The 16,326-nt window shown below is 41.8% G+C and overlaps 1 protein-coding gene across 1 annotated transcript in view; it reads right to left on the bottom strand.

The window, feature by feature from the left end:
- NEGR1 (neuronal growth regulator 1) overlaps positions 1-16,326 on the bottom strand; it is a 291,602-nt gene that overhangs the window by 144,694 nt on the left and 130,582 nt on the right. Inside the window, exon 2 of the mRNA XM_049808203.1 lies at positions 8,726-8,958. Within this exon, the coding sequence (XP_049664160.1) occupies positions 8,726-8,958 (233 nt within the window). The remainder of the gene's footprint in view (positions 1-8,725; positions 8,959-16,326) is intronic.

Here is a 16,326-nt window from a genome sequence, read left to right as displayed (position 1 = left end):
TTAGTTTTAATCAGGCTAAAAGCAAGATGCTGACCTCAGTCTTTCACGCAGAGACACAGCAGACATGCTGCTTTCAGTCATGCGATGAAGGGACACAGCCGTGCCACTTAAGAACGTTTGATGTGTCCTTTTGTTTTATTCCCCAGTTTCTTGCCATTCCATTTTTATAGCAGTGGTTTTCATACACGGATCTATTTTGTCATTGATTACAATGAATAGAATTCCTGATAGAGCATGTTTGAATTGCCTTAATTAGAATCTCGCGAGGAAGAATTTACTAAACATCTTACTGTGCCAAAGTTTTGACCCTAAAATACTTTCATAGTGTTTTCTCCTCAATCGTAGCGAAACAGAAGATAAGGATTTTCAAATATGTTGGGCATTCATTTGAGGATGAACAGTGGTTTTGCACCTCCTTCACAAGACTTCACTAAATATTTAGATTAAAACCCTTTTTGCAAGATAAAACCACCATGTTCTAGATCTACTCTGCAACAGGTACGATATTTTCGACATCCTCTTTTAAATCTCGGTGATGAAAAAGATGACACTCTGAGTAAGAGTTGCAGAGATTGGTCTCCATCACATTCCAAGTGACTGCCTTTGTTAACATCACTCCAAGCAAAAATTAAACTTTGAAACATGGGACACCTTTTTTTCTCCTGACAACTGACAGTCTAACACTACAGAAGTGGAAATAACAGGAAATCCAATGAAAAAAAAAAAATCAGATAAATCACAGTAATCACAGTGATCACAGTGACAGGCAGCAGAAAGCTCAATAAAATATACTGCTTACTCAGGGTACTGAGTTCCAAAAACATTTGAAATGTGGAAATGATGGCAATGAATAACAAAATAATTACTATCTCAGTTTTTCCAGGCCAGCCCAATTGCCTTTAATTGAGTGAACAGGATGGCGAAGACGCAGTCAGAAGAACACGTACTTTTATGTAGCCAAACCCTTAAAAATGCTATAAGCCAAATTTTAGGTCTTTAAAATAATACTCCTGCAGTTCACTACAGTTACAAAATAACATTTTGGAGGATCGGTTCAAATAAAATTGCATTTGGATAAAGTAATTGTAATTAAGATCTCTGCATGGCCACACTGTCTTTTCAGGTGACAATTGTACTTCTGAGGTAGTACAATGGAAAAAACAGTTTTAGTCTTCCAAGCAAGTCTTGCAATGAGTGTTGACTCTTTCTTGAGTGAAATTATCAGGATATTTGCTATTGAGTTTGGTGGGAGCAGCATATTCAGTAGATATGAAATCTTAAAAAAAGTCATATTTGATAAATAGAAAATCTTTAAAAAGGAGTAGGTTTGGCAGCCTTGATAATTTCTTGCGTTATACGGCGCAATCGCACATCACATTCTGCTATGAGTGAGTTTTTGCTACTGGACTCCCATAGCTCCCCAAACACAGCCAGACCCTCGACGTCGTGGAGTCAGCACCTTCTCCCTGCTCGGGGCCAGCGCAGTGCTAAGGCTCAGGCAGGGGGTAAACTGTCAGAGCTCTAGAAACGCTTGGTAAGGCGACCCACAATCCTCACCAAGTGGTACTAACCATGAAATTATTTTGACATTTTCAAGTCAAACACTCCTGACTTTAAATTCCTTAACAGAAGCCTTTTCGTTGTGATGTGAAAGACTACGGAGGTTATCTGCACTTTAATTAAAAAGGAATAAAATTTTAAAAAAGAAAAAGCTGCCCCAAGAGTTTTTATTCATATCATCCACTTTAGATCATTCTAATGCAGTGTAATAGATTTGACCTGTATCTGCTTTAATGGCAGTAAAACCCAGAAAAGACCCACTGTGCAGAGCAGACGCAGCCACCAGCTCACTCTTCGATAAATTCTCATTTTGAATTGGTTTGCTTTCCAAAATAATTTTTAAATTTTTTTCTTTCTAAAAGTTTCATAATCCTTTTTACAACTTGGGTTTCACACAACATTTCCAACAGGCTTTTTGTTTCACTGAGGGAGCTCTCCTGTTTGTAAGGTGGGAGCTTACCAGACCAATGATTTAGCAAGTCGAAGATGCTGTGCCCAGCAGGAAGCTTATGCACCTCTCCAGCTTGGTAGAGGAGGGGGATGAAGAACCTAACTAACCTAACAAATGCAAAGCTCAGAATTTAATAATCTACATTTTTGCCCGTTGCATTAGATTATTATGTTCTTTAACCTAAGTTGTTGGGTTTTTTTGCTTTGCCCCTTATTTTTTCCTCCTTGCTTCTGCTTCTGGCATTGCCGTATAATGCAAGAAGTTGCTGAAAGCCACTTTGGACTCTGCTGAACACACCTTTTGCAAGACTCTCACAGGTCACAAAACATCTCATTCAACTTAATTCAAATGTAACAGAACTAATATACTTCGGGCCAGAGAGCAAATGATTATTTTGTGTAGATTATCCTTTGCCTGCAGATTTCATAAGATGAAAATTTCAGGCTGGTAATGGACATTCAGTTGCAGTCATGACTGTAAAGCACCTCGAACACTGCAGAATTATGAGTTTCAGATTAGTACAGCCCTGTTCTACTTCAGATAAACTTTTCCTAATTTACATCCTTGTAAATGAGATCACCTGCTAATGCAAACATTTTCCATGATTTAAGTGCGTTAAAGGAGGGGAAAAGCCATTCATACATATTTTAGAGGGAGAGATCCCCTGCAGCTCTTTTGAATGCCGCGAGAGGTACAAATGTGGGAGGAATTTAATGAATGGATGAAAAATACAAATCCTGGAGAAAACATTCTGATCGGTCATTAATGACGCATTAATGATTGCGGATGCAGCCCTCGGTAACGGCAAGTCCAAGTATGCTGTTTGCTGGAGCGGGTCGTTCGTTCGACTGAGGGGCCTCTATCGTTGGGCAAATCTCACTCAGCCACCTCCAGCTCCGGAACAATTTTTCTAAGTCTTTTTCTTCTTGTGCTGAGCAGGAACAAGATGATAACAGTGGCTGGCACTAGCGAGTTAATTTTATAACGAAAACTGACATACTACTCGAGTGCTAACAATTTAAAAGAGTAATGGATTGTCAGTTTTAGCTGGAAAGTGGTTGTTATATGATTTTAGAAGTCTTCTGCATATTTATTTTGTCCCACTTTAAATAAATTTGGGTAACATTTATCTCGTTAGCTCCAAATGCAAGTCCCTCTTGGCCTGATTGAGGAAACAAATTAGACTTTGCAAACATTGCAAAGACTAAATCAATACATTAATATTTAGGGGACATTAAGGCGGTTTATTAAACAGAAAAAGGGCCTTGAGTATTACTTTGGAAATATTACCCATGTTTAAATAAAAAATATAGGTTGCAGTTTCTGACTGAATCTATAAATCACATTTACATAAATAACTGAATTATTTACGTGCACACCGTGTCAAGTCCAGAGTACGTACAGAAATGAGAGGACGCAGAGAGGGCAGGACAGGAGCCAGTGCCGTGTCTCACACGCACCAGGTCTGTCCCAGGAGGAGCCCCAGACGTGCCTGGCACGGGCTAGATGAAAATAAACATTACGATGATGCCACGTAGCTAATGTAAGGAAGTTGTCGCGTCACCAGCTCCCCAGCATCAGCGTTTTGGCACTGATGGAAAGCACTGCTGGAAGCAGGAGCCAGGTCCCTGCGGGACGGGGAAGGCAGAGGGTGCAGTGGGGGTCGGCAAGTGCAGCGGAGATGGTGGGGAATTGGAGACAGGGGGTGACAAAGGGAATCAGACGTTTTATCTACGCCTCAGAGCCTAAACCGTGGACCTATTTGAGCCGTGCATCTGTGACAGACCAAAATACAGCCTTGAAAAAACCCGCCTCGACCCAGACTGTGCGAGCAGGTCCCAGCACTGCTGGCGCCAGGAGCGTCGCCAGGCTCCTTGTTCATGTTTAAGGAGACAAACGGAGCTGCCGGATCCTTAATCCCGTCGTTAGGAAGACCGCAGTCACAAACCTCGCTCAGCAGCATCACGGTCACCCCTGCCCCACCAGCCCCCGTGAGAACCGCTGCCCCGAACCCGGGCCACCCTCCCTCGACAGCCCATCCAGGACGCGATGGGACCAGCACCTTCCCCTCACCTCACATTAAAGTTCACGCACGGCCAAGTTGTATTTGGCTGGTCTTGTAAATGTGCTCTCCCTTAGCCGGTATGTTTGCTCTCCCTTCCTTGGACCCACACCAACAGTATTAATAAAGCATAACAAAATTCCCTCCGAGCCCTCATTTTGCTAGGTTAAACAAAGCAATCTCCTTCAGACGTGTTCTTTATTCTCCTAATCATCCCGGTAGCCCTCTCCTGGTGGCCGAGGTCCCTTTGAAGACCCTGTTCTGGCCTCTGTCTCCCTGCAGTCACAAACAAGCAGCCCGACCTGCCCTTTCCCCCCACGGTGCGGTAACATCATTACTGCGTCCTGACACACGGAGAGAGCCGCAGACTTCGGGCTGTGACCTGTCGCTCTGCCCCGTGGCAAAATTAATTCTCAAGGACATTGGTAAACATGTCTTAATATTTTTGCAAATTGAAAGGGAAACACAGCTTGGAGGATGCAATTTAAACTGTGGTAGAATAAATGTCATATTAGAAATGGCAGAAATTGCAACCTTTTGCTAGAAAAATTATGAGCAACAGTGTGTGGTAAGAGGTATTTCATTTTTTTACTTTACTGTGGCAAACATCTGATGTTTAAATCATCTGCACTTCATGACTTTGCAGATCAAGCATCTGGCACTGAGGTAGACTGAGTTGATTACAAACTCCTACCTTCTAAACTTTAATTAATTACACCATAATTCTCACTTCTTTTTAATAAGGTCACTGAAATAAAGTTAACTGGATTATCTTCCTCTCTTTCAAGTGATTTTTATTTCACTGATGTAAATGTGGGCCAAAGAGACATAAGGCTTTTTTCTTTTTTAACAACTATCTTGATTAATTTTCTTGGTACAAAAAGGTGTGACTATGTAATAAGTAACAGTGATCTAGACTCAACCTGGCGGTCCTGTTAAGGTGTTGAGCCGGGATTTGGGAGACTGAAACTCAGCTTCAAGCTCTGCCAGAGATTCCTGATGGACTGTGGCCAAACCCCAGTAGGTCTCACTGCTCCCTGTATCTGAGCATGGGACAGTGATGGAGAGGCTGCTGCTTCCCTTCAGCCTTGGTTATCTACTGATCGTGTTTCCTTTCCATGTTTTACTCATGGAAATTAAGGCATCTTTAACCCATTAAGATGTATTTATTCTCTGAAACACCTACATGAATATGTTCAGAAATTGCCAGCCCAAATAGCAGAGAAGAGGACATTCAAAATGACAGCTACTGGATCTGTGTGTGTAGAAAGACCTCACACACACAGGAAAAAAGAAGTAAAGCGAGAGAGTTGGATTTACACAGCTTTTCAAGTGGAGTTTCACAGCAAATAATTTTGCAGTCTGGAGTTTGAACCTATTTGGGAGCTTATGATCAGATGTAAGTCTTTATTCATTTAATTTGTGACACAATGCACACACCCCTGGCTCTTCCAGCTCTGCTGTTTTCAGCAGGAGAACGTCTTCTTTCAACATTACTCGACAGAATAGAGCCTGTCGGGCAGAGGAATTTTAAAGGGCTAAGACTTTGCTTTTAAATTTTCTTTTCCTCCTATTATTTCATGTGCTGCTCTAGGTCTGCTGCTGATCATTTATTCACAATGTAAAAGGAAACCCAGCCCTTTGACTGAACGATTTTACTTTGGCAAAAGACCCGCTTTTCCCTTCATTTATTTCTCCCCAATAGCAGAAGTTGTTTCTAATCTTGAAATACAAAGCCATGAACAATATTGAAAGGAGACATAAAACTGCTTCCATAAAATGTTATTATATCATCCCTATGAACCCTATTCAGCAGGAAAGGATATATAAGCTTATAGCACCAATTAGCTGTTTGATGTTGCCTTTAAAGTCTCGGTTACTCTCAGACAGGTCAATCTCCATCTCAAAGGACGCATGAATCTTGCATCCTTACCTCCCGAGTCTCAGCACAGGGAAGGTGAAGCGATGGCTTTATTAGCAGAGTAAGGATGAAGCGACCCGATTAAAAGTGCTTACACGCACAAGTCCCATTCGGGTCCACTGGACAGGTAACGACAGTAGGAAGGGTGATGCAGGTCACTCTAAATTACCGTGCAAACCCCAGTGTTGATTCAAGGGGGGATCCCACCCGTGCGGGATGAGCGATTGGTGTGACTCACATCTGATCCACTGAGCAACCATTGCACGGCTGATAATTATTAGTATCTGCAGGAGCATGTACATAAAGATATGAGCTGGAATGGTAGGAAATGGCCACAATCACTGAGATGGGACGGGGCATACTCCAGAGCTGCTCAGTGGATGCAGGACCTCCCTCTACAAGCAGGGAGCTCAGCAGCTTGCCCTTCTTGCTAAGTGCTAAGAGAACTACACAGGAAAAAATACAGGAAGAGTGATTTTTTTTAACTTCATCTTGAAAATGGCTCACTTCCGGCTATGCTTCATGGAGCTAGTCCCTACTTCCTACATAGAATATAACTGAAATAATATTGGTGTAACACTCTACCACCCCCCCACCTCACAACTGGAATAATAATTGATACTGTCACAGCTTCTTCATTCCAGCTTCCCAGTCCGACAGTGTACAAATACTTCTGCAATCCCTGAACAACCCCCGCAAGTAAAGAGGACATTTATGGGTCTTCACGCAACAGCCGCCTCTGAGGAAGGTTATAAAAATGACTAAGTGATGGCTTTTTGGCTGTACTAATAAAATAACGTTCTTTATACAACAAATACGCTTAGCTCTTACAAAGCAACAGCCTAACATTCTTGCAAACCATTGGGGTCTAAAGGTTCAGTGGTTGAGAATAATTAGTTTGAGAAGCATTTCATACACGTTATTTGTAAGGGATTTTGGTGTGCCATATGGATTAATAGAGATTGCCATTTGAATTCTTCTGTTTTATATTCATTGCTTTATTACTCATAAAAATGCAAAAGAAAATGTTAATGATGATTACACCAAAGACTAATAAGTTAAAGCCTTAGGTTATACTTTGCATTTCTGAAGATATAACTGCAATCGCTTAATAATTATGCATATTTTTAACTATTGAGTTATTATTTCTCTATACGCTTGTAGTTAGCCTAATTAATTTTAAGCTCCTGTTTATATGTTTTATACATGCAATTAATTTCCAACTTTTTTTTTAGCCCCTTGCATGAGGGCATTAACTATTACAAAGACAATCAAAACTAAGAATTGTTCACCCTGGAACAATACAATAAATATTACCTCCACGCATGTAAAACTGGCACTGTTGTTCTGCAGTACTTATAACAAAAACTGTCTCACAGAAATAAATGGACTGTTCTTAGAAACAATATTGGGATCTTAGTTATTTCTGTGAGAAAACTGCTCTGGAAGAAACAAAACCTATAGATTTTAATGCAGAATCAGCTTACTTTGTCTTCACTTGTTTATTTTGGTTTTAATGAATTTATATTAAATTTCTGAATCTAAGAGAATTTCTATTTCTGTGTTTGAAAAACTGGTTTATGCATTCTAGCTTTGCTTTTTTTAAGCTGATGAGTTAATTCTTGTTTTTATAATAATGCTTGTGATGGCACACACCAGAGAAGACAGTTGCGGTGCTCAAATACTGCATCTTTTAAAAGCTTCATGTGTGTAGGACACATCCATGCGGGCAGGTATGAGCGCCATGGGAACAGCAAGAGGACCTTCGGGGCTGCGGGGCTGCTGATGGGGTATGAAGTGCTCCGGTGAATCCTTCCCTGCAGCCGAGCCGTGCTGGGAAAGGGACGAGCTTTCCGAGGAGTGACCCGCCGCCCTGCCCGCCGACGCAGGAGCACCGTGGGGTGAAGCAGTTTTGTGCTTTCTCCCAGGCTGCCCTCGAGGAACTGCCTCAGAAGGAGCCCACAAATCAATTCATTTTCCTCCTTTGAAACTCTCATCAAAATAGTCCTGTAGGAAATTTGGAGCCGGGCTGTTGGGGTGTGGGGGCAGCCGATGGCCGTGCCACCTGCAAACTGTGTCTGAGAGATTGTGCTCTGGCATCTATCTCACTGCATCCATCAGGCGTCTTTTCTGTGATTCTTTTATTGCATGATCATCAAAGCGTGTCTGGTGGCCTTGTTCCGTCCCCAAGGACAGTTGGGTCCTGATCCCCAGTGACCCTTCCATGGCCTGCTGCAGTAGCGGCACTGGCTATTTCTGAACACATCTTGGCATCACAAAGGAAACGAGGATGTTTCTGGCAATATTTGGTAACCTTCTGTGAACTCAGCACCTGAGTATTCACTTTTACATGGTGACTAGGCTGAATTACCATGCAAAACAACCAAATTCTGAGCCATGCAGGAGACCTGTACCAAACTGATAGATAACTGCACAGTACCATTGCCGGGAACTGGACTATTTTCCTCTTATATTTTTACATCTTGTTCAATTGCCAGAAGAGTAGGAGTGAGGATTTAAAGCTGATTTTGGCAAGTTGGAGACCCTTCTGGGCTAATTATCTATTTGCAGGGGCCCGGAGCCAATGGCATAGAGACTATGGCTACATACATCCATGAAAAAAGAAAGAAAAAAAAGCCTTAAAACGTGCTTAGCTGATGTTTCCCATCTACAAACACAGGCTTTTCTAGTACATCTCCAATAACAACTTGCAATTGGTTTAAACACATACCTTGTACAGTTAAGTGCACCTGCATCGTTCTAGGAGTGTGTTGAGTTTGCACAGAACAAGTGTATGGACCGTCATCTGTCACGTCTACGTCCTGTATCTGCAGGCTATATTCTCTTCTATTTGCTGTTGCGATTGAAACTCGAGGATCTACTGACCACTTATCGCTTCCAGCAAAAATAATACTCGACCGATTCAGCCAGGCACCTTTTGAAGCTCCATCTTCCAAGTAACACCTGGGAAAAAAGGTAAAACCGTAAGTACAAAAATGTAGGAGCTTTTACATACCATTAACTTGCTATTGATTTTTAGACTGAATACAGCTATAATATATTGGAGTTGAACCTCAAAACATGAGTCATTTGTTAATTCACAAATCATCATAAAACCAAAAGCCTATCTTACAAACACACAACAAACATAGATACATTTTTCCGCTATGTTCTTCCTGTCCGATTTTCCTGCTGTGAGCGGTCAGTGGAGCAGTAAGTAGAAAGTCTCAGCTATTTCTGGACTGGACTCTGACTTCATCGGAGCAGCCCTTTCTGCTCCAGTTTCAGCTCGTAAGGATCAGGAGTCGGCATGTGCGCCTGTGCAAAAGTACCACCCTTTTCCTAAGACATTAAACTTCTGCCTGCTTACTTAAGGAACCAAGGGACTTTTTTCACCAAAATCTCTAATGACAACTTAGTATCCAAAACAATATTTTTGCTTTTCAAAAGGTTATTATATTTGTCATTGCTAATCTTATACTCAAGACATTCAACGTATGTTTAAAGCAAACATACACTCAATTAGCACGGATTTCCCTGCTGACAACAATGAAATATAGCATAGTTCCACTAACTATTTTTTAAAATATCTTTGGTATGGTAGTGACTCAAATGAATGTGATTTGTTTATTATGCCATAGTTTAGCTTCTTTTCAGTTATTATCAGAGCAATAACAAAAAATAGTGTTCTTTGGGGTGCAATAGCTACTTTAATTGTAACTTGGTGAAAAACAACACCCCTACAATCCGAAGCGAACGCACCCCAGACAGATTCCTTTCCTTCTAAATTTCAGTTCAAAAATATTCCTCCATAAAGACTTTGTATTTTTTTAAAATGAGTACAAAGTACAGCTGCAGAATGAAAACATGTATATCAGAAGAGTTTGACAGCATTTCTACACAACATCTTGGGGGTTTGAACATGGCACTGTAGATTGCGAGGGAATTGCGAGCTGAAGGCGCCGGTGTAGGTATTGCAAACTGAAACTAATCTGTTGAGAAATATAAAGAACAAGGTATACTGCAAAATCTAATTTGTAGTCCATTTCACCATCTGTAGAATCAAAAAGCAGTAGCAGTATTAAAGGTCAATGTTAATTGAAAATCTTTTCTGTAGATATGCAACCAAAAAAAAAGCCACCCAGGCGTAAGAGAAGCATAACCTTCTACTAAGGTAATTAGGCACTGCAATATGCTGCTGTTGTCAATATTTTGCATCGCGTATTAGGCAACATTTGTAATTTCTCTCTAAAATAGCATTCCATCTTAAGTTGCTCACTTGCACACTGGGATGGGGAGAACCGCACTGCGAAGGATACTATTAAATGTCACTGACAAGCCCTAAGAACAGCATGGCATCGAGCGCAATTACTAAAACTTTGTGGAAAAAGCGGTGAGAAGCCAGTGAATAATTTTGACAGGACTTCTTAGCACAGCAAAGTAAATAAGAAGGAAAGCAGATGTTTGTGGGGGTGGATCCCCGCAGAGGCGAGCCGTGCAGTGTTCCCGAACCTTGGATGTGCAGAGTGGTGGCCGGGGGGAGCGGGCTGATGCCGCAGGACGCAAAGCTGCACCGGCGCTGAGGAACCCCGCTCGCTGCGGGAGCTGAAGGAGCGGCCACTCAGCGGCACGCAGGCTGGTAGGATAGAAACGGTCCCAGGAGATGCTCTACTTTTCAATGCGACTGATGGTTTTGGAGTAGCCATCAAACTTCTCTGCCGCCTGGAAAGAGCGGAGTGACACTGGTGACAGGTGGGAAAGCAGGAGACAGAAAGGACGCTAAAGACCACTTCTCAATCCCACGGGCATTTTAACTGTGTGTCCAACTGATGCTTGGATGATGCAGCCTATATTCTACTTAGCGGTGGTTGACAGTGAAAGCAATTGCTAGGCACGACAGCCTTGGGATGCCCTCCTGAACTTCAGCCACAGCAATGAGTTTTGTGAGCAGCTGCCCTGGTTTCAGCTGGGATAGAGTCAATCGTCTTCCTAAGTAGCTGGTATAGTGTTATGTTTCGGATTCAGTATGAGAAAAATGCTGATAACACACTGATGTTTTCAGTGGTTGCTAAGTAGTGTTTAGACTAAGTCAAGGATTTTTCAGCTTCTCCTGCCCCGCCAGCAAAAAGGCTGGAGGGGCACAAGAAGTTGGGAGGCGACACAGCCAGGGCAGCTGACCCAAACTGGCCAAACGGGTATTCCATACCGTGTGACGTCATGTCCAGTATATAAAGTGGGGGGAGCTGGCCTGGCCAGTTGAATCTCTGCTCAGGAACTAACTGGGCATCGGTTGGCGAGTGGTGAGCAATTGCATTGTGCATCGCTTGGTCTGTATATTCCAATTCTTTTATTATTATTGTCATTTTATTGATGTTATTATTATTATTATTTTCTTCCTTTCCGTCCTATTAAACTGTTCTTATGTCAACCCACAAGTTTTACTTTTTTTTCCCCCCAATTCTCTTGCCCATCCCACTGCGGCGGGGTGGGGAGTAAGCAAGCGAGGGGCTGCGTGCTGCTTAGTTGCCAGCTGGGGTTAAACCACGACAGCACCCAGGAAAACTCATGAAAGAGCAGCAGGTGAGGAAAGAAAACATAATAATGGGAAGAAAACCAGTAAACAGCAGAGCAGAGGACTCTGTGAAGTATGAGTATACAACAAGAATACAAACACTGGAGATACTCCAGGTACCACCTTGCTATAGACCCAGAAATATTTGTCATAAAAAGAGGAGGACTGGAGACAGATGAGACCTGAGCAAAAGAAAAATGGTGATAGTCTGGGTAGAGAGCATGGGAAAACAGGGCTGGGAGAAGGCTGTCCAGGAGGAACTGCCAGCAAGGAGAGTCCCTCTCGGTGGCTGAGACGTGAAGGGATGAAAGAACAGAGAGAGCGTGCAGAAAGAGCTTTATTTCTATGAGCTGATGAAAAAGACAGACCCTGTCTGGACTGAGGTTAAGGATATTTAACTATGGCTCAAAAACTAAATGAGCATTATACTCCAGTTTTCCACAAAGAAGGTGACATCCAGCATGTGGGAAAAGGCAGAGCAGCTAATGGAGTCAAGGGCAGAGAAGAACCTTAATGGAGTCACATTTGAGAGCATGAAACTGCAAATCCAGGAGCATGTGGGTTTTTTTTAAACAAACTGAAAGTGATGCTATGTGACTGGGAAATCATAAATGTATTATCTACATTTAAGGAAAAGTGGAGAGTGAATCAGGCAAATTTTAGGCTAACCACCATGCCCACAATAGAATTTAAGGCTTTAAAACAACTTTAGAAGTTGAAGGAAGGTAATACAAAGTGCAACAGACTAATGAGACATTTTTATTTGATAAAGCATTTTTTTTACATGAACGAAATCCAACAGAAGAAGAGAATGCAATAGATCTCATCTCTTTGATAAAACATTAAAATAGCACAACTATGGAAACTGTCAGGTGGGAGAAAATGGTGATTTCATAGCTGAAGCATATGGTGGTATTGTTTAAGGGGAAAAATGACATTCCCTTCAGGAATAAGAAACTAGAAGCATCAGGCTGAAATTCTTCGGAAATGGATCATGAATATAACCATTCATTTAATTAATGGTCTCAACATGACATCTGAAAGAATTCTGCAAGAAGCTGCATACGATACGGGATAAAAAAGTCACAGTTTATATAGCAGAGAATTGGGATGTCATGGGGAAGCATCACTTTGAGGACGGAGAGCACAGCTGACATCTGCGAATCCCTGCAGGAAGAGTTTTGTGGGGTCTGGTCCCATTCGGAGAAGGCAAGGAGCCGCTTTCAAAGTCTTATGAACATTTTCAAATTGATTCTAATGAACAGAAGACTGGGGAGAAGCAGGGAAACCTCAGATTCACTGACATTTTTCTACAGTGCATTTCTTTTCTACTGGCATTTCTGCAGCAGCTGGATAGAGTCAGTCATAAATGAATATTTTCGAAGGTAGCCCGTAGTTTCAGTGACTGTTTATCATTTTCCTTAACTCCCTCGTTTTTACACACGCATGCATCCAAAAACATGCAAGAAAGCATTAGCACTATGGCTTCTTCCCACAGAAGAGAAAACCAGCCTCCTCCTCTCCCAGCACACAAAACCAGCCTCCAATTCCCTGCTGTCTGTGCAGCTTGTAAGAAAGAAAATTAGCCTTGCTTAAAAAAAAAAAAAATATTGAAATTTTTGGTTATTAATTGAAAGACAAAAGTGCAATTCTTATCAGATGTGAAGCGAAGCACATGAAAAGCATGCTGAGAATGGCAGTGCTCAGGGATGTCATCACGGCAGCTCCAAAGCATCCTCACAACCTCCTCATGGCACCTGCTCCGAAAGCCCCAAAGGCTGCCGAAAAGTTCCCATATAAACACAGCCCTTTTGATATCAAGGCTTTCCTCCTGAGAAAAGGCAAGATACACCAGTGCAGAAACGAACATGAGACCTCTTGCTGTTTTATTTGATGTACAAAGCTATTTTCTCAAAACAACTTTCTAAAACAAATAAGATTTTTTTTTCAATTAATTTGTAGGTGCATGGTTATCATGGACAGAGACGAAAACCTGCAAAACCCAACTTTCTTCTATGTCCCACTAATTAGCAAAAAGTATGCAGTCTACAATTGCCGTATAAAACATGAAAACCAAGGACTAAAAATGGAACATGTTTAGTTGTTGAGGAGGATTTTCAAGATTGATGAAAAATTAAGTCACAAAAGGTATTTCCAAAAATGTAACTAGGAGAAAACATTTCAATCTTGTTCAGACCCTGAAGAAGAATGTTGTACTGTGGAAGCACATTGGCTTCAAACTAAAAATGATATTCCAAATAAGGTTCTTTGAAAATAGGTTAAATATTTTACCTCAGACAGGCTCCTTCAATAGCCCAAAGCAGTCTTTTCTCTACATTTACTCAAAAGCCATGCAAGTTCCCTAACACTGTGGAAGCGAACTGATTTGAAAATGCTGCAGAATTTGGCTGAAATATTTTGCACAGGATAGCCTTCAAATTAAATAGCAGTCAAGATGCTGTATTTTCCCATTACGCGCATGAGATGCAACAGATAAAGTGCGTATTTACTCCATGGAAGAAGCAATCAAATGATTCACCTCAGAAATGTTTTCTAATCTAACAAATTTAATCCCTTGCTGTTTGCAAATCACTTCTCATTTCTGAAAATGCATTTGTTGCTCAAAAGTATTCTGCAGGCAGCTTGGACTACACATTCACCCACATGTGTTGACGGGCCATTGGAGGCGATGCTTCTGCACTGTAGTTATTGTAGAGGAACAGAAATAAGGACAAATAAGGATTTTTTTCCCTTTAAATGAAGGCTGGGTCTTGTTTTCCCCCATAATTTTCTATGAAAGAGCAGTCTTTCCACATATGTTTTGTGTGACTTAACCAACCAATTTTGTATGGATGAACACTTGCAAAGGATAAACACCAAGAACAACAAAAAGCCGAACCCCAAGCAAGCCCGTGGGATCTGACTGGTGCGCGTGGACTCAGACTGCAATACCACAACCGACCTCGTACCCAACCTCTGCATTTCTCCCTACTACTGCGTTTCTCACATACTCGATCTCTGGATGCACTTTTTCATTTTAACTAAGAACAGTATTTTAACGTTATTTTTTAAGCTACAGATAGTAAGCAATAACCCTATATTGTTTTCATTGCACAAACATGAACATATGTAGAAACATAACGGCTCTTTTGACTGAAACCCCACAACGGTTCCGCTCCGACGAGAAGACGAGCTGCCTCGCTGCACGTGCGCGCTCTCCCCGTCCGTACCCCTCTCCACCCCGCTGCGCCGGCGGGCATCGGGGCACCCTCAATGACAACCCAGGCATCTCATGAGCGAGGGCCGGGGGGAAAACCAGCAAGACCTGGCAAAGCAGACCAGCGAGAACCACCGGGAGCCCAGCTGAACGGGGCCGCTTGCCCCGGCCACCCCGGGGTGCAGCTCCGCGGGGCGGTGCGATGCCCACGCTCTGCGCCCCGGGTGTGAGTGCACAGGACGACCAAAGCCCTCTGCCAGAACCTCTGTTTCCTTAAGACTGCAGCAGTCTAGCTCAGCAAAGTACGCTACAAACCCTAAAAAAGGAGTTGCCAAGCTAAGTTTTACTAAGAACCTAAAATTTGGGTTTGCAATCCAGAAAGATTTGCCCGTTAGGTCTTGCAAACATTTCAGGAAACTTAAACACAAGTTTTCGGCAAAGCTGAGAAGCGAGTTTGAGCAGAGTTTTGATTTCATGTGAACACATGAAGAACAGGCAGCCTTCCACCACAGTTCCCTCAGGATAGGCCTGAGCCTCAAGCTAAGAGCCCAGCTCTCAACTTCTCCTAGTTTTAAGTGCTGGAAATACATCAAATAATGACGCCGGATCAATGCACAGTTCTAGACCAGCGCACACAAATCCCCATGGGATCGCATTATTGAAGGTGCAGAGCTGCCCTTGCCAGGGGTCTCCTGAGGGAGCCGTGGTCAGTCACCACCCATCGCTGGTGGACAATTCAAGCCAAAGCATGCTTATGTTTAATAAAGTCCAACAACAGAACACGTCTTACAGAAATATATGGGAAATAGTTTATTGAAAAGATGACAACTGGTAGAAACTGCAAATATTAGTGGCCTTCCCTCTCTCCCCCCTTTATTCTCTTTCCTTAAATTTTGTTTATTTTTAAACTTCCTGTGCATCATGGCAGCCTTTTCTCCAATGTAATTTTTAAAATCTATGCATAGGACCAATTATTTTTAGAAGTTAATAATAACACTGCAGGACAATTAAAGAAAGCATAACAATCATTAAATAAAAGTGACTTTTGCTCTTTTTACCTTTACATTGGTTGGAAATGTATTGATTAAACTATAGCTGAAGTCAGAAGATAATTATTCTATTTTTAAACTTAGAAGATTGGAAAAAAGAACCTTTTATTTTTTAACTGATGATTGTAATCAGAAATTCTCTACCCAACAAGCATAAAAAATAGGTTTTAATGTTAGCTGTCATATATGGCTCAAGGTATTTTATTATTTTTCTGATCATTATTAATGGGGATGATCTTCTGTAATTTGTAAGTACAGAAAAATATAGTCTCACACAGCTTCCTTAAAGTTTTTAATCCTCTCTTTTTGATACCTCCCACTTTCCTAGTTCTCTAGTCTATTATTTCCCCATAATTAAAACATAGACCTATTAATCTTAGTAAAAAACAGTTCTTCTCCGTTGCTTAATTAAAACTGTACACGGTCTCCTTCTACAAGAGCCCTCCTAGTGCAGCCAGGGCTGGAGCGCCCACCTCACTGCCCTTGAAACAAAC

This window comes from Accipiter gentilis, chromosome 8 (genome assembly GCF_929443795.1).
Source record: "Accipiter gentilis chromosome 8, bAccGen1.1, whole genome shotgun sequence".
Taxonomy (NCBI): domain Eukaryota; kingdom Metazoa; phylum Chordata; class Aves; order Accipitriformes; family Accipitridae; genus Astur; species Astur gentilis.
Note: the sequence above shows the minus strand (reverse complement) of the source record. Positions and strands in the feature narration are given on the sequence as shown.